We start from the raw sequence: 21,439 nt of genomic DNA on the forward strand, positions 1-21,439 counted from the left end.
CGAAAAAGTGGGGGTCGTCTTACATTCGATGGCTAGATATTATACCCATTCACAACACTAGATGGCGCCAGATATCTTTAAAGCAAATGCTGAACTTAACTCCCCAGGCCAAAGTGAACCCCTGTCACAAAGAATAAAAAAAAAATATATATATATAGCGGTAGCAGGAAGAAGAAAAATAGAAAATAGCGGTAAGAAAGAAAAGAGAAGAAAATAAGTGAAGCGATAACAGAAAATGTGAGGACAGTGACACTGAGCACAGTGAGGCAGAGGATGTTTGTGAGATGTTTCTGGCATGACAGATCTCAGCTACTCTCAAGTTTAAACCAGTTTGCATTATTTTATTGCAATGTTTTTCCTTATTCAGATTTGTTTCAAGACTCCAGTTACAGTTCGACTTCATTTTGATGGTTAAGGCAGTTATTGCAATTCTGTTGTTTTATCACAGTAGATTGGTTTATTTACATTTCAAAAACCAGAAGCCATTCATTTACAAACGTGATTGCACTTTAGTTTTCATATTTAAGTGTTCAGATATTAAGATGTGATAGACAGCTTTTGCATGATTTGAATGAGGCAACATAACATGCTTTTTCTCTCGCATATACTATTATAATCGTGTTTCAGATGGACAGTCAAACCTCGGTTTTCGAACGTCCCGGGTTCTCGAACAAATCGGAGTTCGAACGAAAAATTCGAGATTTTTTTGCTTCAGTTGTCGAACAAAATTCGGAGGTGGAACCTCGCGAGATGAGGCGGAAGGACCCGAGAAAACCCGACCGCGCGGCCCGGATGCCGACCGACTCCGTTTGTAATTGTATTTTCGTTACTTTGACGATTGGATTAACCCCTAATCAAAGAAAGCAAGTGGGAGCAGTAAAGCCATCCACCCTAAAGCACAAAGACGCTCTTAATGCAATGCCACAGACAGTCAGCGCCCGGCGCGTTGCGCGCAGGCGGTTGCGCGATCGGACCAAATGAAGCTCCCTGCGCACTGAGGTCCACTTCAATTTTGGAAAGTACATCAGGACTTTAAAACTATTTTCTACATGTGAGTGACGGCTCTGTCACAATAATGCGACCACTGTCACGCCTTAGCCCCAGCTGTTCCACAAAGTGTCGGTTGTCTTGGTTTCTGTCTGTGTGCTCGCCCCTCCCTTCCTGTGTGCTCGCCCCTCCCTTCCTGTGTGCCCATGATGACTGATTATTCCCACCTGCCGCTTGTTACCTGTCGTGTATATAAGTCCCGTCTGCCTGCCCCTCACTCTCTGTCGGATCGTCGATGTCGTCACGTTTGCTGTCCTTGTGGTTCCTGTTGCTGTCATTGGTAATGTCACCCTGTCTTTTTGTTTCACGTCTTTTTCGGTCAGTCTTGTTGTGAGGTTTTGTTAGTGAGTTATGTCAGTTTACCAAGTCTGTCTTTTGAGCTCCGCCAATAAACCAAGCTGGTCCAAGCTGCACTTGGTCGCCCTGCTCCATTTCCACTCGTTCGTGACAACCAGCGCGGTGCAGTTGCGCGGTCGGCGACGCGCTACGGTTGCGCGTTCGGCGGTGCGCTGCAGTTGTATATGCAGTATACAGGACTGTCTCAGAAAATTAGAATATTGTGATGAAGTTTTTTATTTTCTGTAACGCATTTAAAAAACCAAAAATGTCATCCATTCTGGATTCATTACATATCAACTGAAATATTGCAAGCCTTTATTATTGTAATATTGCTGATTATGGCATACAGCTTAAGAAAACTCAAATAGCCTGTCTCAAAATATCATGAATAAGTATACTAGTAGGGTATTCAACTAATCGCTTGAGTCGTCTAATTAACTCGAAACACCTGCAAGGGCTTCCTGAGCCTTGACCAACACTCAGCTCGGTTCAGTAAACTACAAAATCACAAGTATGGGGAAGACTGCTGATCTGACTGCTGTCCAGAGGACCATCATTGACACCCTCCATCAGGAGCGTAAGACACAAAAGCAAATTTCTCAAAGAGCAAGCTGCTCACACAGTGATCAGATTAAAGCACATCCACAAAAAGTCTGTTGGAAGGGGAAAATGTGGCAGGATACGTTGCACAACCAAGAGAGATGACCGACCGCAGCCTTAACAGCACTGTGAAGTAGTGTCTCTTCCAGAAGTTGGGGGCGCTTCTAAGACAATGAACTGAAGCTGGAGTCCAGGTATCAAAAGCCACTCTTCACAGACGTATCCGGGAAATGGGCTGCAACAGCCGTATTTCCATGGTCAAGGTACTTCTGAACTCAAGACAACGGAAGAAGTGTCTGACTTGGACTATGGAAAAGAAGCACTGGACAGTTGCAGAGTGGTCCAAAGTCCTCTTTTCAGACGAAAGCAAGTTTTGTAGGCGCCAGAGTCTGAAGAAAAGGCTGGAGAGGAGCAAAATCCAAGTTGCTTGAAATGCAGTGTGAAGTTCCCACATTCAGCGATGGTTTGGGGAGCCATGCCAGCTGCTGTTGTTGGTCCACTGTGTTTCATCAAGTCCAGAGTAAATGCAGATCGCAGAGCACTTGCATGCTTCCGTCTGCTGAAAAGCTCTATGGACATGATGATTTTATTTTCCAGCATGATCTGGCACCTGCCCACAGTGCCAAAACCACCAGTAAATGGTGTACTGACCATGGCATCACTGTCCTCGATTGGCCTGACCTGAACCCCATAGAGAATTTGTGAAGAAGAAGCTGAAAGACACCAGACCCAACAATGCAAATAAGTTAAAGGCCGCTATTGAAGCATCCATAACACCTCAGCAATGCCACAGGCTGATTGCCTCCATGCCACGCCGCATTGATGCAGTAATCCGTGCAAAAGGATTCCCAACCAAGTACTGAGTGCATCAATGGACATTTTTAAATGTTTGATTTTGTTTTGCGGTTATGAATCTTTTTTTTTTTTTACTTGATCTGAGGAAATATTCTAATATTTTGAGATAGGATGTTTGAGTTTTCTTAAGCTGTAAGCCATAATCAGCAATATTAAAATAAAAGGCTTGCAATACTTCAGTTGATTTGTAATGAATCCAGGATCTATGACAGTTTTTTTTTAATTGCAGTACAGAAAATAAAGAGCTTTATCACAATATTCAAATTTTGAGACAGTCCTGTGTGTGTGTACATATGCGCAACTGCAGCGCACCGCCGAACGCGCAACCGTAGTGTGTCGCCGACCGCACAACTGCACCGCGCTGATCGCATTATTATGACAGAGCCGTCGCTGAAATTTAGAAAATATTTTTAAAGTCCTGATGTACTTTCCAAAATTGAAGTGGACGTCAGTGCGCAGGGAGCTTCATTTAGTCCGATCGCGCGCCGGGCGCTCACTGTCTGTGGCATTGCTTTAATCGAGTCTTTGTGTTCCGAGTTGTAAGATGACGCTGGTCTCTAGCCCATCTGAAGCAGTTCCTGATCCCGTTTTTATTTTATCCCGATAATATGCTGTAATTGTGTCTACCGGATGTGAGTGAACGCTGGCGTGACTTGCTGCCGCTGTTCTCCGGTTATTTTTTTATACTATTTTATGTCTGTAGGGCGACCTTGAACGCCTTGAAAGGCGCCTTATAAATAAAAATTATTATTATTAGCATTAAGTAGCCAATCAAATTGCACTGATGTCATCACTTTATTTGGGCTTGGAAAGATTGTCCCTTAGTATTTTCATATGTGAGTTGAGAGTTTATTTGTGGTTTTTAATTTGATTTTCAGTTGCAGAGACCATGATGATCAGACAATTTCGTTATTTTTTCTCTCCATTTTCCAACTGCATAATTGTATCGTATTATGGCAATAGTTTCCCATCAGGAACATAATTCTATGAGGCAATTAAACAGATGTACAGAGAGCTACTGCCACTAGTAGGCCCCCAATCTCACGCATTGCTGAATTGACTGATTGTTTACATTACTTCCTTACGACTTTATTATTTTTCTTTGGTTCTTTTTATGATTGAGCAACAAAAATCATTAGATTTGTAGGCTGCCTATGGGCTTTCTCTGAGTTAAGTGTACCACTGGGTTGAAAAGGACAAAGAAAACACAGCAACAAACTGGATCTTGGAAATGAACTATTAAAAATGAGTATTTGCTATTTTTCATGAGATAAACTCTCATACCATCAATTGTGAGGCCTGCAAGTGGCAAGTAGGTCTCAAGTCAAAATCTTCAGTTCTCGAGCACATCCATATTAAGTAGAAGACGAGCAAATTTCAAGTCGAGTGACGTCATAAGTCATGTCATAAAATCTCAATGATTGCATATATAGAAAATGTAGGTTGGATTCTGATGCTATATCCTCTGAAACTTTGGGTCCCACGCTTTTTTTTCTAAAGTGTCAGAAAAGTTCTTCTGTTGCATGTCAGAGCTGTCTCTGGCGCTCGTGACAATATGCAGCAGTTCGCGCGCTCATCCGAGGCAAAACACTGAGGGAAATACATTTTTCCTCACCAATTAATCACTTGGCAGGGCAGAAGCTGCCTTCATTAATTCAGTGGAATCCATACGCTGTGTTTCAATAACCTCCAATCTTCCACCGACGAATGCCACAGGTGAACAGTCATGGCGAATTCTGCCGATTCCGCAAACGTGGCTTGCTAACAAACGTAATAAATGAGATGCCACATTTTTACTGCCTCTCCAATGCTTCTGTTGAGGTGATGTCCTCAGCGCAGCTTTCCGTGGTTCAGTGTAACCTTTTATCTTCAGTGCGGTCCGGTCCCTCTTCCAGGGGATGAAAAATGAGAACGGGAGCAAGAGTGTCCTGCCTCAGTCAGTCGTTGATGCTTCATTAGGTGCTTGGCGGGGCCATTCATTGCTGTTATGGCCTCGCCACAAGGGGCCCCCGCTACTGTTGGCTCCCCTGCACGCGCATGTATTCATGCACATTTTGCACGTAAAGACGCGCACACACACGGACGGTCATTATTGACTAATTGGACCCTCAGTGTTGATTAATTTTCATACAGACAGCTGTTCAATGCCAGCTTGGACGTGCCACCAGCTGTTCAATGCCTGGATTAAATCATTCTATTGATTAGTCAGTGGAAATAAGAACACTTTTGGTGGTCCACCTAAGGCTCGATTGAAATGGAATTTCCAGGTCATCTCTGTGTCGAATTTATCAATGCAACTTGGAAAAAAGGCAAAGCTAGGGAGATCAAATGTGCTCATTTAAGATCTTGATTGTGGAACCTAATTTTAATTTCTCAAGTAGCACGCACAATTATCAATATTGCTGTCGTTAATTAAGTTGGCGGTGTGATCTAATGTTTTGGCAAGGTCAAGCTCGTTTATCTATAGAGTGCAATTCAAAGTGCTAAGGCATGGAAAGATAATGAATTATATTTATATCCATCATACCGGTGTACCTAATCCAAGTGTGTGCTCAATGATGTTGCAATAGTAACCCCACCCCACTGGAGTCCCTGCCTGGGTCGCAGTGTCCTTCTCAACGCTGCTGTACGTGCCTCGATCTGACAGCGCCATATTTCAGTGCGATGGGCATGCAACCTCTACTCTACAGAGTTACAGAGCAAAGGTTTGGCATGTACTCTGCTATTATTTACTTCCAATTTCTCACACCATTCATAACTCGCACGACGCTGTCTGTTCACGCCCTCACAGAGAGGAATAGCGAACGCCCTCTAAAACTGGACTCGATGGCTACTGCTTTTCATATACGTATATATATACATGTTTGAGGTTTGGGGACCTCAGCATCGCGTCTCTGCTTTTTGCAGACAACGTGGTGCTGTTGGCTTCTTCAAGCCGTAATCTCCAGCTTTCACTGGAGCGGTTCACAGCTGAGTGTGAAGCGGTCGGGATGAGGTTCAGCACCTCCAAATCCGAGTCCATGGTCTTAAATCGGAAAAGGGTGGAATGCCCCCTCCGGATCGCGGATGAGATCCTGCCCCAAGGGAAGGAGTTCAAGTATCTTGGGGTATTGTTCACGGGTGAGGGCAGGTTGGAGCGCGAGATCGACAGGCAGATTGGTGCAGCGTCGGCAGTAATGCGGACTCTGTACCGGTCTGTCGTGGTGAAGAGAGCGCTGAGCCAAAAAGCAAAGCTCTCAATTTACCGGTCGATCTTTGCTCCTACCCCCACCTATGGTCACGAGCTATGGGTCGAGATCCAGGATACATGCGGCCGAAATGAGTTTCCTCCGCAGAGATAAGGTGAGAAGCTCGGTCATCCGGGAGAGACTCGGAGTAGAGCCGCTGCTCCTCCACGTTGAGAGGAGCCAGATGGGGTGGCTCGGGCATCTCATCAAGATGCCTCCTGGACGCCTCCCTGAAGACTATGTCTCTCAGCTGGCCTGGGAACTCCTTGGGATCCCCCGGGATGAGCTGGATGAAGTGGCTGGGGAGAGGGAAGTCTGGGAGTCCCTCCTAAAGCTGCTGCCCCCGCAACCTGACCCCGGATAAGCGGAAGAAGATGGATGGATGAACTTTATAGAATTATTATCCAACAAATACTTAATTGAAAAGCAGCAATAGATGTTCTAATTTCAGCAGATGAGCCTGGATATCAAAATGAATAAACACGAAGAAGCAATTATAGAATCCAGATGTCATCCCTGAAGGACATTTACACCTCCCATCTCGCCCGCAAGGCAGCCTCGATTGCTCACTCTTTGTTTGACCTTCTGCCCTCTGGGAAGAGGTACAGGAGCCTGCGCTCCCGCACCACCAGACTCGCCAACAGCTTCTTTCTCCAGGCTGTTAGGGCCCTGAACTCGCTACCCCCTTCTGCATAGCGTGCGGCACTGTTGCGCTATTTTCGGGAATGTCTGCTGTACGCGCACTTGCTCCTTTTTTTTTTCTGCTCCTCTTATTTATTTATTGTTGTGTTATTCATTATTTATTCAGCACGCTTTTGTTATACTTGTTTACTTGTTTGTCTGTTGTGAGCCATGTCTTGTCACCGTGGGATAGGGGGGGAACGAAATTTCGGTTTCTTTGTGTGTCTTTGGCATGTGGAGAAATTGACAATAAAGCTGACTTTGACTTTGACTTTTGACTTTGACTCCTCCAAATGTTCTTGTCCACCCACCTGAGTTGAGGTGTCATACAACCGGCCCTACCTCCATTTTGTCTCTTGGTCTCAGGGGCAGCCACTATTAATTAAAGTTCCACAAATGACAAGCTCTCTTTCTCCCCTCCAACAACCAGAGCCACCCTTTTCACTGGGACCTCTGGGATGCCATATTGATTCCTCCCCCTGTCTCATTTTCACAATCCATGTCCTTCCCTGGATATTTTTAAACCTAACATGGGTAAATTTAAGGAAAAATAAGTCAGGGTTTTGTGTAGATGCCCAAGCTTACACTGTGTTCCAAATGATTAGACATGGGCTACCTTAGTTGATTTTCCTGAACGGCCCAAAAAAATTGCACTGAATATATCGCAAAAAACATAGAAGATGTAAAATAAACATAAAGATCTGCTGGGTTAAGTTTCAAGTTTTCCTCCCTCAACATTAACAATCAATAGCAAAGTTAAGCGGCGTTGTTCCAGGAAGCTTATGACATGATCAAAACATGGCTTTTTGTCTGCAACACTGTTTAATGCATATTGTTGAATCAGGCACACTCAGACTCCAGCACATTCGAGTGCAGAGTGACAATATTGATATTTGACGTTGCTGCATCGTTAATCGGTCAAGGGAGACAACCATGAGATGAGATGAGATGTGGATGACGGTAGCATCCGTTTGAGTATGCTCACTTTGTTTGGCCGTTCTCCCTGTTTTTAATAAATGGCTAAAAATTGCAGCGGTGACTGTGGCTCCAGTTTTTCACCACGCCCCCGAGTCTCAAGCAAAATATTCTGCTAACTACCAAACCAGCTAACAACTTCCAAGCAAAAATTGCACTCGCCGTTTTTCATTAACACACTTAGTAAATGAGACTGCGTGTGATGTCGTACAAAAAAAAAAAAAGGGAAGGCAACCCATTTTCCAGTCAATCTGAGTGTGCACATCTGCATCGCAAACAGTCCTTGAAAGTGGACAAGGCTGTTCATTAGCTTTCTTTTTTCCATCCATTCTTCTTCCTGTCCAGTTCAGCTGGGAAGGTCACTTAGTGAAGCGAGCTATGCCACTGAGACCTCATTAGCATACCATCATGCTCTTGGGATCATTTCCGCTGTCCTTCTCAAACGGGACGGGACGTGCATCAACGTGTAAAATGCGACAAAGCCATCTGAATAAATCACACTGTCAGATAAACATTTTAGACATGCGGTGTTTGTCTTGTTTTCATTTGGGATGAATAAAATTCAAAACTATTAAAACAAAATGTACAAAAAGGAATATGCTGAATTGTGTACCTCCAACAACTGCGCCTATATTTTTAATGTCATCATTTGACAGTTTTTTTATTTTACTCCAAAAATGTTAAATCGATCCTCCTGAAAATAATCAAAACATTAACAAACCATAATAAGATTGGAAGCACAGAAATACGTCAACAAATTAAAAGAAATGAAAAACGAATGAACGGATACACGCACACGCACACGCACACGCACACACACACACACACAAACAAACAGCCAATTGTAATGACTTTAATCCCATTACAGTACATTTGGCACTTTGACAAAAAAGTGGTGTTCATCAAAATGACTCGACACTGTTGACACTTAAGAGCTAAGCGGAGCATATAATTAACAATTACTATCTTAATTGGCTCCCGCTGACCCCAAGAGGGCCTTTGTATAATAGCACATTATGTAATTTTGGTCACTCCATGTCAACAGAGAGAACACGTCGGTGAGTAATTGATGCAATATGTGACCATTTAAAAAAATATGTGACCTTATGTTCTTTGCTATATGCTTTCCTGTCATGGCATTTAGAGCGTTTTCATGCACAACATCAATATGTAATGTAGCACAAAATGGCAAGTGACATTTAAAAAACTTGTGGTAAATGGTAACATGCGCTTCCCTTACTATTTTCTGTTGGAGCTGCATTAAAAGCAACTATAGTGTACTACTAAATAACATTGAATAGAGTGCAGATAATCCTAAATAGCTTTGGGGAATTCGGGGAAATGGGTTGCTGGCAAAAGAGGAAAAAATCCATTTTTCTGGAACGCAGTCCAATGCAAAACAATTTAGCCGTTTTTAATATTTATGTATGTTTACATAGTCACAAAGTTGTGTTTCAATATTTACAGCCTGGTTGAGATGGGTCTTCAATTTGCTGAAGAGAAAATATTCATTGTTTTCTTATATTTAGAAGTGGCTTGATAGGAGAAACTTTCAGTGGTTTAGGAAATCTGTCAAGCAGTTTTGTAACTCAGCTGAGACTTTGCAACAGTTTTGAAAACGTTGGTAGGTGCTTAGGTGCTTAGGGTTAGGGATGGACTTACCTATGAAGTACCAATTTCACACCATAATCAATGTTCTGGATGGTTAAGATCTGTAGATGTGGCTTTTTTTTTTGTTTTAAAGTTGGTGTATTAAGTTTACATTGACAGCAAAGTTTCCACTGCAGTTGCGTTAGTCAGAGGTTGTCTGGTTCCATGCACATTTGATGAGTTAGTGATGCAAAACCAAATTGTGCCACATCAAATCTGAATGAATCTAATGGTGCTTAAATGTGCAGCGTAAATCTAAGCAAAGTTGTCGTCCGATGAAGAAATATGACATATGAAGAAGTCTCCTGCCTTTCCAATTGAATCTGGCTGTCGTCCTGGCTGGTGATTAATGCCGTATGAGCAGCCTACTGTTTCCCTTTCTCCTTTCTCGACTCAAAAAGTGCCCTTCCTGTTACTCCTACAGCCAGCATCTGTGCCTTTCTCATTTAAACATAGCTTGCTGGGCAGCAATTATTTTGAGATTCAAAGATGATTCTCCTCTACATTTGTGGCAGTGGCAAATGGCAAGGGAGGAGAATAACAGAGATCAAGTACAGGCTTGGAAAGTGTAAGAGCGACAGCTGATAGTGAGTGTTATGCCATGCCACAAGGGTGAGGACAACGAGGCACGGAGGAGAGGCTTCAAAGATTGCTATCTGATGTCATCGCCAATACTACAACCGTAATGAACACAGTGACTATTTTCCTCATGAAGACAATTTTAGAAAGGTCTAGTGGATAAGAGATAAAAAAAATATATATATAGTATTTAATGCACTCCAAATTTACACAACTAAGAAATGAAATACCCTCAGGTCGCACACTAGTCCTCTATTAGTATTGTGACTGACAGATGGTCAGCCCAACTCACTTCGACCTCGTCAAGTGGGTAGCAGACCAAAAGTATAAATAAAAAAAGAGAACATGGGGAATTCATCCTCCCTCTGCACTATGGATGGATGCTTTAAGTGTCATGGGGCGTCACATTATTTTCTATTTTTTATTTTAGTGATGGTCCAGATAGGAAATTGCACTACTATACTGCCTAATGAGACAGAAATCCCATCCTCAAAGTGACCGGCTGTTTTTAAGCTACGCAAGCCCAGTGAGGGGATAAGTCAAATTGTTCCCACTTGCTATTTGGAGATGCGAGAGGCATATTTCATTGGGGGCAGCAAGCACCATCTGCTGATTCCTCTGGAGGTGTGGCCGGCCGCATCACACGCTGAGCAATCAAGAAAAGACACTGCCACCTCATTTATTTAGCATATCTTAGGCGCAGGGCTTAAAGCTTGGGGGCTCTTAGTACCGTATTTTTCAGACTAAAAGTCACTCCGAAATATAGGTCGCATTAGCCATAAAATGCACAATAACGTGAAAAAAAAAAAACCCATACAAGTCGCTCCGGAGTATAAGTCGCATTTTGGGGGAAATTTATTCGACAAAATCCAACACCAAGAACAGACATGAACGAGCAACAACAGGCTGAACGATAAGTATGCTAACGTGACATAAACACAAACGAAGAGCTGAGAACGGGCCAAACGTAACATTCAGAGTTATTCAAATAACTATTACATAAATAACACGTTCATAAAACCATCTGTGTCACTCCAATTCATTAAATCCATCGATCGTCCTTTGTCAACAATGGGTGCGCGCCGCTGACGGCGCTTGCACTTCAAAATATTCCACAGGCCCATATAACGATATATAAATTAGATATCAAATAACTATTATATAAGCAATAATATCAAACCATCTGTGCACTGTAAATCCTTAAATCCATCGATCAAATTCCTCGTCCTATGTCAACAACGCCGTGTGTGCGCCCTGATGTCAGCCTCGTCGTTATTCCACAGAGCTAGTATATACGTAACTATATTGTAGCGTTAACAAAGTACAAGGAAATAAGTGGGTTTGGTAAACGGCTCGTTATTTAACAAAACAAACTTCCAGGCGTGTGGCGGCGTAGACTTCCAGCCACAGAGGTGGAAGAGAGCTCCATAGAATAGGACCGGGCGTGCGTAAAAGCCATGTCCGAGCCCCATCCGCCGTCCCCGGACAGCCACCCGGCCGAGCGCCGGCCCCCGACTTCCATCCACGGAGGTGAAAGAGAGCTCCGTAGAGTAGGACCGGGCGTGCGTAAAAGCCATAATAGTTTTTCAAACCTTCTGTGTCACTCCAAATCATCAAATCCTTCAAACTCTTCGTCCTCCGTGTCACTTAGAAACAAAGCCGCTAATGATGCCGGTAGTACGTGGGGCCCTTCGTCATCTTCGCCATCCCGTGATCGAATCTTTGTCCTTTATGTAAACAACCGCCGCGCCGCTCTGCTGACGTCACTTGAAATTCAAATTACAGTAATCCCTTGCTACATCGCAGTTCGTTTATCGTGGTTTCCCTTTTTTTTTTCTTTTGAAAATTTATGAAAAAAATTCCCGTATAAGTCGCCCCCCCACCCAAACTATATAAAAAAAAAAAACGCGACTTATAGTCTGAAAAATGCGGTCTAATGTCAGCAAACAAATGAGGATATACATTCCTACATTTCTGTGTGATAACGACCAAGGAGTGAAAATAATAAGCGGACGCATGAACACCATAAAAGCATGAATCCAAGAAAAGTGGCGTTTTATTTTAATCACAAGACACACAACAGCAGACGTATGAACACAAGAAAAGTGGCATTTTATTTTGAGGAAAATAAATTTGTTAATAGATGTTCCTGGGGCACCTCAAATTGAATTGAAATTAGGGATGCGTTGCTTACTTGTACATTTCTGTGTAATTTTTCAGCTCCATCTTTAGAAAAGAAAATGCAAAGTGAGCCAAATGAAGAATCACTGTTTATGCTTTTGTATGTATTATGATTATAGAGATCTCATTTCTAAGAGGGAAAATTTTGTCTTGTGTAATCCCTTGTTGGTCTTTTTTTTCCAACTTTATTTCTTCCTGCAGGACATTTTTTCTTTCTCTAAATATGATTAACACAAATGATAGGATGGCACAAGGCCAGAGAGAGAGAGCGAGTGTCCATAGATATACTTAACTGGACAATCGACCTGATAGCGTCTACTCGACCTCCCTCTTTTTCCAAAGCCATCTGGTCAGATTTTTTAATGTGCCTCGGGCTTATCACACTTGTCTCCAGTGCTCTGATACTAAAAGTCTATCAAAGTGGAGGTGTGCACCACTGTGCTATTTCATTCAGCTCAAGATAGCAAGCTTCTTAATCTGCTGTCTTGTCCTTAATGGCTTTTTGTCCATTATTATCCTTTGGCAGGATTTCCCTATCATTAGTTAGGGCAGAGCAACATTTTTCGACAATCAATTATTCAAAATTGTAACAAGGTCATTTTCTACTTTAAGAGGAAGAGTTCTTGTAGCGTAACAAATGGAGGGAGGGAAATCTTTTGGCGTTTTCTTGCTTCTTTTCTGGGACAATTTAATCACTGGGTTCATTACTTCCTGCGGGTCCTGCAATATATGCATATTTAATATTTAATTAGTGTAATGCTTATATTGCACAGCTTTATTATTTCTACTGAACTATAATGAATGCTTTCATTTATTTTAAGGTGGATAGTGAAACTTTTTTAACTATAAAAAATATAATGCCGCTCGCACAAAAGCATTAGGTTGAATACTGGTGTTATTTAGACTGAACAAACTAAAGGGTTGAGATTAGATCAAAACAAAGAACAGGATAAGGCTTATGATACAGTACATGATAGAAATCTACAAAATGCTATTTTTCAGTTGCATGCAATGCCACGTCACGTGATTGACTGGTGACTAGTCTGGCTTTGGACCTACGTACGTGAGCTGAGATCACTTCCAGCAAGCTATGAACCTGAACAAGATACATAAGTACATTGAATTCTAAGAGGAGTGCTCGAATCTCCAATCCTCCCAAGTAATTTTAATGCGGATGCTTTGTGGCAAACATGGCTGTTGATGAAAAAAGTTGTAAGATAAATAGAATTTGATGTCAAGGTCTTGTGGATATTTTACCAGTTCATCAGAATTTGTACCCAGAGTGCGTCCGCTTGCTTTGCCAGCAGTAAAACATTTTTCTTTCCAGTGATGGTTGGCTGCTTTCTGTCACGGATTTTCTTCCAAACTTTTCCGGACAGAATTTCTTCCCGCAGCCACAGCATTGAGGGAGTCCCTATTGATGATGTATCGCATCTCAGCTTTTTGCAGATGATGTGCAAGCGAAGTTCTGTTGGCTTCGTCAAGCTGTGATCTTAGAATCTCACTAGTGCGGCTCTGTATGTGATTATAAATACATATATACTATATTGAAGCTAAACCAACAGATAAAAAAAAAACTAAAAAAAAACAACTTTATTAAGACATCACCTCTCCTAAAAAATATCAAAATGTCTTTAGCTTTGGTATCACCTTGTGTACCATACAATGATGTATACAAGATCTTTATAGCCCATAGGAAGGGGAGTGGGTGGGGTTGGGTTGGGTGAGGGTTCTACGTAACACAAATCTTTTCAGCAACACTGAAATCTTAAACATTCACTGGCACCACAATACCGATTCTGGATCCGCTTTTAAGAATCTTCGTAAGCTATCGTAGCAGACGATAAAAGGTGGAAATAGTTCAACTGGATGCAGACAAGCATTGGACAAACAATATATACACAACAAAATAATCTTAGCAAGAACAGACTGTTTTGTTTTGCTCTAGAAAGAAGTATGACATACTCCTCGTTGTTGGAAATAGTCTCGGGTGTTTGGTTGTAAACATGTTTTTGCAAGGCGTATAAAATGTGTCTGTCCATTTTAGCAAGACATTGTACTGCCAACACTTTGGGTTTAGAAAACAAGGGACCCTGAGTTATGGGTTTAACCAGAAACATTTGACTGTCATGCATCAAATTACAAACAATGAAAAGATCATTCCAAAGGGATTGTTCGTTTTGTTTCGTTTTGTTTTGTTTTTTTTCTGGCAGGGGTGCAAACTTTCTCATGCCATCTACTAAACATGACTAAATGTCAATGTGAGATGAAGCGGGATCAAACATTCTAATGGTATCGATCGTCAAGTGCACATGCACACCGGCGAGGCAACGATTCAGTGACGCTCGAGCATGCAGATCATTATTACCTTCCAATGCCACTTATACGGCAGCAATGCTACATGTGCAATTCCGTATTAGGAGCAAAAGACCATTGGGGGGAACTTGAATGCATTTTAAAGTGACAAGTGATCAATTCAAGATCTGACTCAAATGCTGATCTCGGATTGCAAAGCTAAATCGTCCACTTCAAAAGTATTCTTTTAGCTCTTTGCTGTTTTTTTTTTTTCCATGTTCAGGTCATACTGTAAGAGTTGTCCACGTTTTGCCCTCAAGAAAACACAGACTGTAAATGTACTACGTCGGTTTAGTTCTTGTCAAATTCAACCCTAAGCAAATCCAAGGGTTCCCTCCAGAACTGCTCGGCAGCAACCTGGACACTGGTCTGAAGTGGCTCAAACTAGAAAACGGCAGCACTCATTCGTGACGCCTTTTCATAGTTTTCTGCCGATGTCACGGTGATCGTCAGCGTTCACCCATCGAACGGAGCCACGAGTGATACGACAACAGGCTGGTTGAGGTCTGAAGAAGGGGCTTTGGTGACATCAAGGGTGGGTTCCAGTTGGGGCAGCGCAACAGCTGGCTGACCCAGAGAGGCCACCATGAACAGAAAGTCATTGGTACGACGGGGATCAGTCAATGCTGCAGCCCTCATGGGCTTGGTGGCAACTTTTGAGGAACTCTTCACGCTGGAGCCTCGCCGAGGAGCCGCGCAATGTAGCAGCGCTTGGAAACATCTGTAAAACTGAGGCATAGTAGACAAAGGTTGGATCAAAACACAAGTAGAGAATCAGTAAAGATCCTTCCTGTAGCAAATCAAAATTTCTCGCATAGTGAGCACTAATTCTGACTGATCTCCCTCCTTCCTGCATCTCGCCACATGATTCTCTTATTGGGGTACACTTTTACAAGCAAAAGAAAAAGGCTCCCATCTGTAATTTATAGCTAGTCTCCAAATGATATCAAACATACTAGTAATTCAATTTCCATTCGCCATTATTGCATTCTCAATTGCCTGAATGATGAAGTTGTTCATTTGCACCGAAAGAGAGAGCACAGAAGAACTTCATAACTTTCATTTTTCTTTCTGTCTAAAAATAACCATTGCGGTCCCGTGTCACGCAGCTCAAAGTCCAGGTATCCAGTTGGGCTGATGGACAGATAGGAAGATTCTGAATAATTGAGTACCCAAGCAGCAGTTTGACAGCATAACAATTCATTCAGGATGCTTGGCTGTACTTGAAATTCCAGCCATTTCCAAACACGTCCATCCGCAGAGTCTGTAGTTAAGACAGGAAACGCACATTTGACACTTTTATTCCTTCATTCCAAGTATGCGTGGAATCTGATAACACACTTGAGAAAACGTAGTATACTTAGTATACGCAATGACTTGAACGTATACTTATAGTCTACTACATTTGATCATGAGTGCAAAATACGGTCAAAGTCGTTCACAGCCTGTTTAGAGAAGCAGAGACGAGAGAGGAAACGCAACGACACAACATTGTTTCAATAAACACAAAATACAGAAAAGAGATCATTGATCCAAAAATCTTACATAACGTTACAAAAAGTACATTGACAAAGGTCTAGCAGATATGAAAGTGGAGGGGAAATATATTGTTTTGAATAAAATAAGAAAAGACAAATGAGAACCCAACTGAGTCCACACAAGAAACCTCAACAGCCACATTTGCATTTGCATTTGCCCTTCATTCACAATAACTGTATTTACATCACATTGAATGTATTGAATAAAACATTGGCACATCTTAGACAACACACGAATTCTAAATAATAAATGAATGCCTGAATTCTTAGATGCTCTCAAACAAACCTGGCTGACTTGACCCTGACCTTATCAAATATTTGCTGGCTAGATGTGAGCAGTATATTTCTAGAAGCAAGGCATTGGTCCGTCCCATTTGCCTGGCTGTCAATAACCTGCACTTCGTCTAAGAATGGAGGAAAGCAACCACCATTCTCTCAATACACTGACGAGGCTCGGTCGACCAAGGAAGAAATGGAAGGGCTAGAATAGAATAGATTCCAGTGGTCTGATAGTTATTGAGATGCTGACCGTCACGTGAGGGCCGTTTAAATAATGTAAATGAAGTGATTCCATGCTCGGATGCTTTGCTTATGGGCATTACTATGATAATTGGATGATTTGATTTGATTTGATTTGCGTCCATAAACAGTGAGATGGAGTAGCGTTCCGGAACTGAAAAACATGAATCAATATGATTTGAGCGCAAACGGTTTTAGAGCCGCATGCAAGAATATATGAAGGAAAGGATTCTTCATTTTGGTCAGGATGGAATTGGTATCGTGTGAGTTGTACATGTACTACATGAGCATGAAATTTCAGACGCATCAGATTTCCGGACAGTTGACTTTGATGTTTTCATATAGCACAAAAGCTGCAGCACGTCTTAAATGACAATAAGTTCACTTCCCGGACGACTGAGGAGGAGCATGCTTATATTGTACGATGCATCGTATTGATTCTTTTCAGGCACCAGTTGATCTAAATATAGTGGAGTCCTCTAACGTGAAATAGTCCTGAAGAGCTACAGTACAAGCGTGTTTTGGAAAACGATATCAATCTAAAAATATATACGGATGTTTGGAATTGTGTTTTTGGAATAAGTTGAGATTTTTTTGGTACGTATTAAAAATGAGGCTGCTTAATGTGCACGGACGGGTCTGTAAGGTCTCAGAAAGGGGCGACAGCTTGAAACGCTGCCCTAATAACCTCAAGATTGTTCCAAATTGTCAAGCTGGCTGTGAGCCGTGACGGTTTGCAAGATGTTCCGGATGGGCAGATAGTTAATTAGGCATCATGAATGTTTCATCTGGACGTTATTCACTCCAGTGCTTTTCTGTCTCTGCAACTTTGTCAATGACGTGCAAAACACCGTTGGTTGACGGGAATCAAAAAGAGTATAGAGCGAAAACATACCCACAGGTCCACGGTATGAGTTCCTGTTCCCGGTGGCCTCGTTGGCACTATTGGTGCCACTGACGGGTGACGGGGGAATCGCACGCCAGCTGTTCCTTGTATCTGTACAGCATTTTTAGTCTTCAACTCGCCTCAACTCACAGTTTCCATAGTAACGGGCTGGGAGGAATTGAAGACTGAAAATGACATACAGGACATTGGAGTGTTCCCATCAGGCTGTCACACAAGTTGGTCAATGTGTTTGGTTATCATTTCCAGTGAGGTCTTCTATTTGTAGCTGAGCGGAGGTCTCGTGTTTAAAGATGGAAATGAGATCAAACTGCTTCGTATCAGATCTGGAACACGTCGATTTCAACAATGCAAATAAATAAACAAACACAAAAGTCATCATGACATACATATAATATAGTATGTTCAAATAAATATAGTTTGTGAAAATGCAATCTAATTCAACTCTAGCTTCTTCGCGCACCTGGTGAGAGTGTTGACATACCGTATTTATTCTAATTATCGCCCAGGGCGATGATGAGAGAAGGTTTATGTCCAACATTCGGGCGATGAATAGAGAACACTTTTTGTCTTGTTCCAGCGCACGCCCCGATAACGTAATTGCGTGAGGGTATTGTAGCGGAGTGACGAGTGTAATTGTATCATAGTTTATGGAGAAAAACCACTTCAAAGGGACGTTCGACGTGCTGCTGTCAAATCAGTCATATTTAAACTTGCGCAGTGACGTCGGCGGAGGAAAATACATAAAAGTTTTGGGGGGAATTTTTAGCAGCATGGGCGAGGTATCAATGTTTTTTATTTATGTCATGGTTAACACACACTGGGCGATTATTAGAATATGGGCGATAATTAGAATAAATACGGTACTTCCGATTTACAATGCTGCACTCCAACAGTGTACCTGCTGTGTGTCAGTATCAGATGCTGAGAGGCTCCATTTAATACGCTTGTGTTGGACACCAGGGGATGAGAATGTCCTGGAAATGTAAGCTGCATTTAAGGCATCCAGACATAACCATTATACAATACCTGACCTCAAACTTCAACACTACTTTGACGTGCTTGGCAATGTTGCTCATTAAAGATGATTTAATTTCTCCAAAGACTTACAATAGACTAAACTAACACAGTTCTCGTCTAAACATTAATACTCTTAGTCGGCCATGAGGTTTCCAGACCGTGGAATGGAATCAATAGCAATAAAAGATGGACAAGGAAAATGTCATGGCTTGAATACAAAGAGCGTGTTAAGCCTCCATATGCTCGCTCGTGTTCAATCCGATGTGGTTCAGCACATGTTAATCACCAACTAGTCATTCCAAGGCATATTGTTCCAAATAATTTGCAAGTCCAACAATCACCCTTAGATGCGTACGTAGTAAGTGGGTCAAAAATGACTTAAATATCTTCATAATAAAAGTTATCTTTTCATCTTCCAGGTATTCCTAAAAAAGCATGTTTTTAACATAATGTCATTTCAAATTTTAACTTACCTTTTATACATCTTAAGAAATTGTAGTTAGAAAAATGGATGGCCTTGTGCATCTAAGGGTTTGAAACTAGTTTGAAAGCCTATTCTGAAACCCTGACCCTAGTTTGAAACCCTAACCCTAGCTTTAAACCCTACTTTGAAGCCCTAACCCCGGTATGAAACCCTACTTTGAAACCCTAACCCTAGTTTGAAACCTAACCCTAGCTTTAAACCCTACTTTGAAACCCTAACCCTAGTATGAAACCCTACTTTGAAACCCTAACCCTAGTTTTGAACCCTAACTCCATTCTGTTCTATTCTATTCCAGTATAGAAGAGTATATAGCACAATATCCCTAAGTAATTCCTAAAGAAAAAAAAAAAAGGGTTTTTTTTAGGTAATCAATCACACTGTCTTGAGTGGGCATCGAGACCCGCTGAGAGTGTTTATAATAACATGTCATTGTTAATTGTACTGCAGGTGTCCCCCATGGTTTAGATGCCACCACTTGCAGTGAGAAATTAATTAGAAATACTATATAAATGTGTTTATTTTTAGATAGGATGCTACTTAGAGCCTTTATCAGACTTTGCCACTTTATGTTGCCCTCTGATCTGTAACAAACAACTATGGGGACAAAGAAAAGATTATAGTATAGTATATTTTCTAGTACACGGTGTCATTTCGAATCCAATAGAATCCCTAAAGTGGAATCCCATGTTAAAAGCCATGCAAGAAAAGAAAGAAATGAAACCGCCCTTGTCTATTATATCACACAAGTTCGTCACATGTCAAAAGATTTGACCATAACTGGTGATGCCTGATAGTCTAAAGTTTAGGTCCAGACTAGTCAAAGTAGGGTCTGAATGGCTGCAGACCATGCATTCAATAACAAGTGAGTAGATAAAGGGACCTCCCTTACCTGTTTATTCATGAAGACGTATATGACCGGGTTGATGACTGTGCTGGTCTTTGCCAGGACGGAAGGTATGATACTGGCTTCGGGCGTGACAAGGCCAGGTGGTCCGAAAGTGGCCAGCAGCGCCATGACTCCGTAAGGCAACCAGCACATAAGGTAGCAGATTACCATGATCACCACCATGAACAAGACTCGCTGCTCCCGTTTCCTGCTCATGGACGAATTGATCCCACTCACCTGTAGACGGCAAGGTAGGAAAGGGAAAATTGGTTTCAGGCAGTGGCAGTTTCCACAATCCTCATCTGTCCTTGCAGTGTCAGCAGGATTTCCTATGGTGTTGTTGACATGGAGCCCCCAACCCGCAACATCGCCTGACTTGCCTTAATCATTAAGGCATCACGAGGATATGAGGGCCTTTCATAAGCGCATGATGATAATGTTATCAGGTTTACAGGTTCTTGAGAACCTTATGACGGACGACAGGCTCAAGAAGTGCATCAAGAGAAAAGAACTATCATTGAGGGAAAGGGAAGAGGCATCTGAAAATGTCATTTTTTTCTGGTTATCCTCTCTGGATTGCTGGGAGAGCTTGACAACACAAACATATAATAATATAATAAAGCCACACACGAACCAGGAAGACAAAGATTTCATTTTGTATATGGCAAGACCCTGTAAGCTAAGCTGGCGTAAGTATGTTTAGGAACTTTTCTCACGTAATGCATTATTCAGTTTGCAGCCCTCCCCCACTGACCGAGCTGCTATAAGTTGCTCGTTTCTGTTCATTCCCTTACTGTCAATCATTCTGTAACATTAACATAAGATATAGTGTCCCGCCTGATTTTTTTTTGTATTACTGCGACACGCAATGGAAGTCCATTTCCAGTCCTAATCGAAAATTACAGTCAAAACATACAGTCCATAGAATGTCTTTGTTTGTTTTCATCTTTGAGATCATTTGCTCGAAAAAAATAAGCCACGGGTATTAGGCAATGGCGTGCAAAGAACTGTGGATGCTTGGGCTAATCATTAACATGACAATTAAAAATCGTGTTGTTGGTTTGAACATATTTCCCAAGTTTTGCTGTTAGTAATTAATTTTTTTATTGTAACTTATTAGTTGTACCATGATCTTGCTTCTCTCGTGAGTTTCGACTTTCGTGAGTCTCTTGTCTGTTCTCGAGTCTCTGGCAGTCTGTCATTTATTTGACACATCATTAGTGTTGCCTTCTGGGAATAAAATAAAATCTACCATATACAGGAAACCTTTAGTTTGATAAGCATAGTCTTCAGGGAATTTTGCCAAAAAGCAAGATTAAAAAAGAAAGTGGTACTCCAGTGGCATGCAGTTGATAATTGTTTTTAAAATCTTGTAGGTCGAGGCAGCTGGCACTGCGATTAAGGGCCTGGAACAATATTAAAGGTGTAAAAGAATGCTGCGATTTAACAAGGCACCGTGGCACACTTGCTCTTTCGGACTTCAACATTTAGAGTGAACAAAATGCAAAGTCATCGTCAGTGACACACAGTCTTTTTTTAATTAAACAGTGACTGTCTTTTTGGAATATTGCCGTGAAGTTTAGAGAAGCGCTGCAGCAA

At 41.8% G+C, this 21,439-nt stretch overlaps 1 protein-coding gene and 1 long non-coding RNA gene across 2 annotated transcripts in view; one reads left to right on the forward strand and one right to left on the reverse strand.

The window, feature by feature from the left end:
• The first annotated feature begins 1,245 nt into the window (after positions 1-1,245).
• On the forward strand, positions 1,246-21,105 carry LOC125984903 (uncharacterized). The gene is made up of 3 exons (XR_007487158.1): positions 1,246-1,327; positions 19,901-20,091; positions 20,155-21,105. It is a non-coding gene; the product is annotated as an uncharacterized lncRNA (long non-coding RNA).
• Positions 11,982-21,439, reverse strand: part of LOC125984902 (pinopsin) — a 31,543-nt gene continuing 22,085 nt past the window's right edge. The window contains exons 3-4 of the mRNA XM_049747217.1: positions 19,844-20,077; positions 11,982-15,218 (exon numbers count right to left, since the gene is read on the reverse strand). Of these exons, the coding sequence (XP_049603174.1) occupies positions 14,946-15,218; positions 19,844-20,077 (507 nt within the window). The 3' untranslated portion in view covers positions 11,982-14,945. The remainder of the gene's footprint in view (positions 15,219-19,843; positions 20,078-21,439) is intronic.

The sequence above is a fragment of the Syngnathus scovelli genome, chromosome 17 (genome assembly GCF_024217435.2).
Source record: "Syngnathus scovelli strain Florida chromosome 17, RoL_Ssco_1.2, whole genome shotgun sequence".
In the NCBI taxonomy this organism is placed as follows: Eukaryota; Metazoa; Chordata; class Actinopteri; order Syngnathiformes; family Syngnathidae; genus Syngnathus; species Syngnathus scovelli.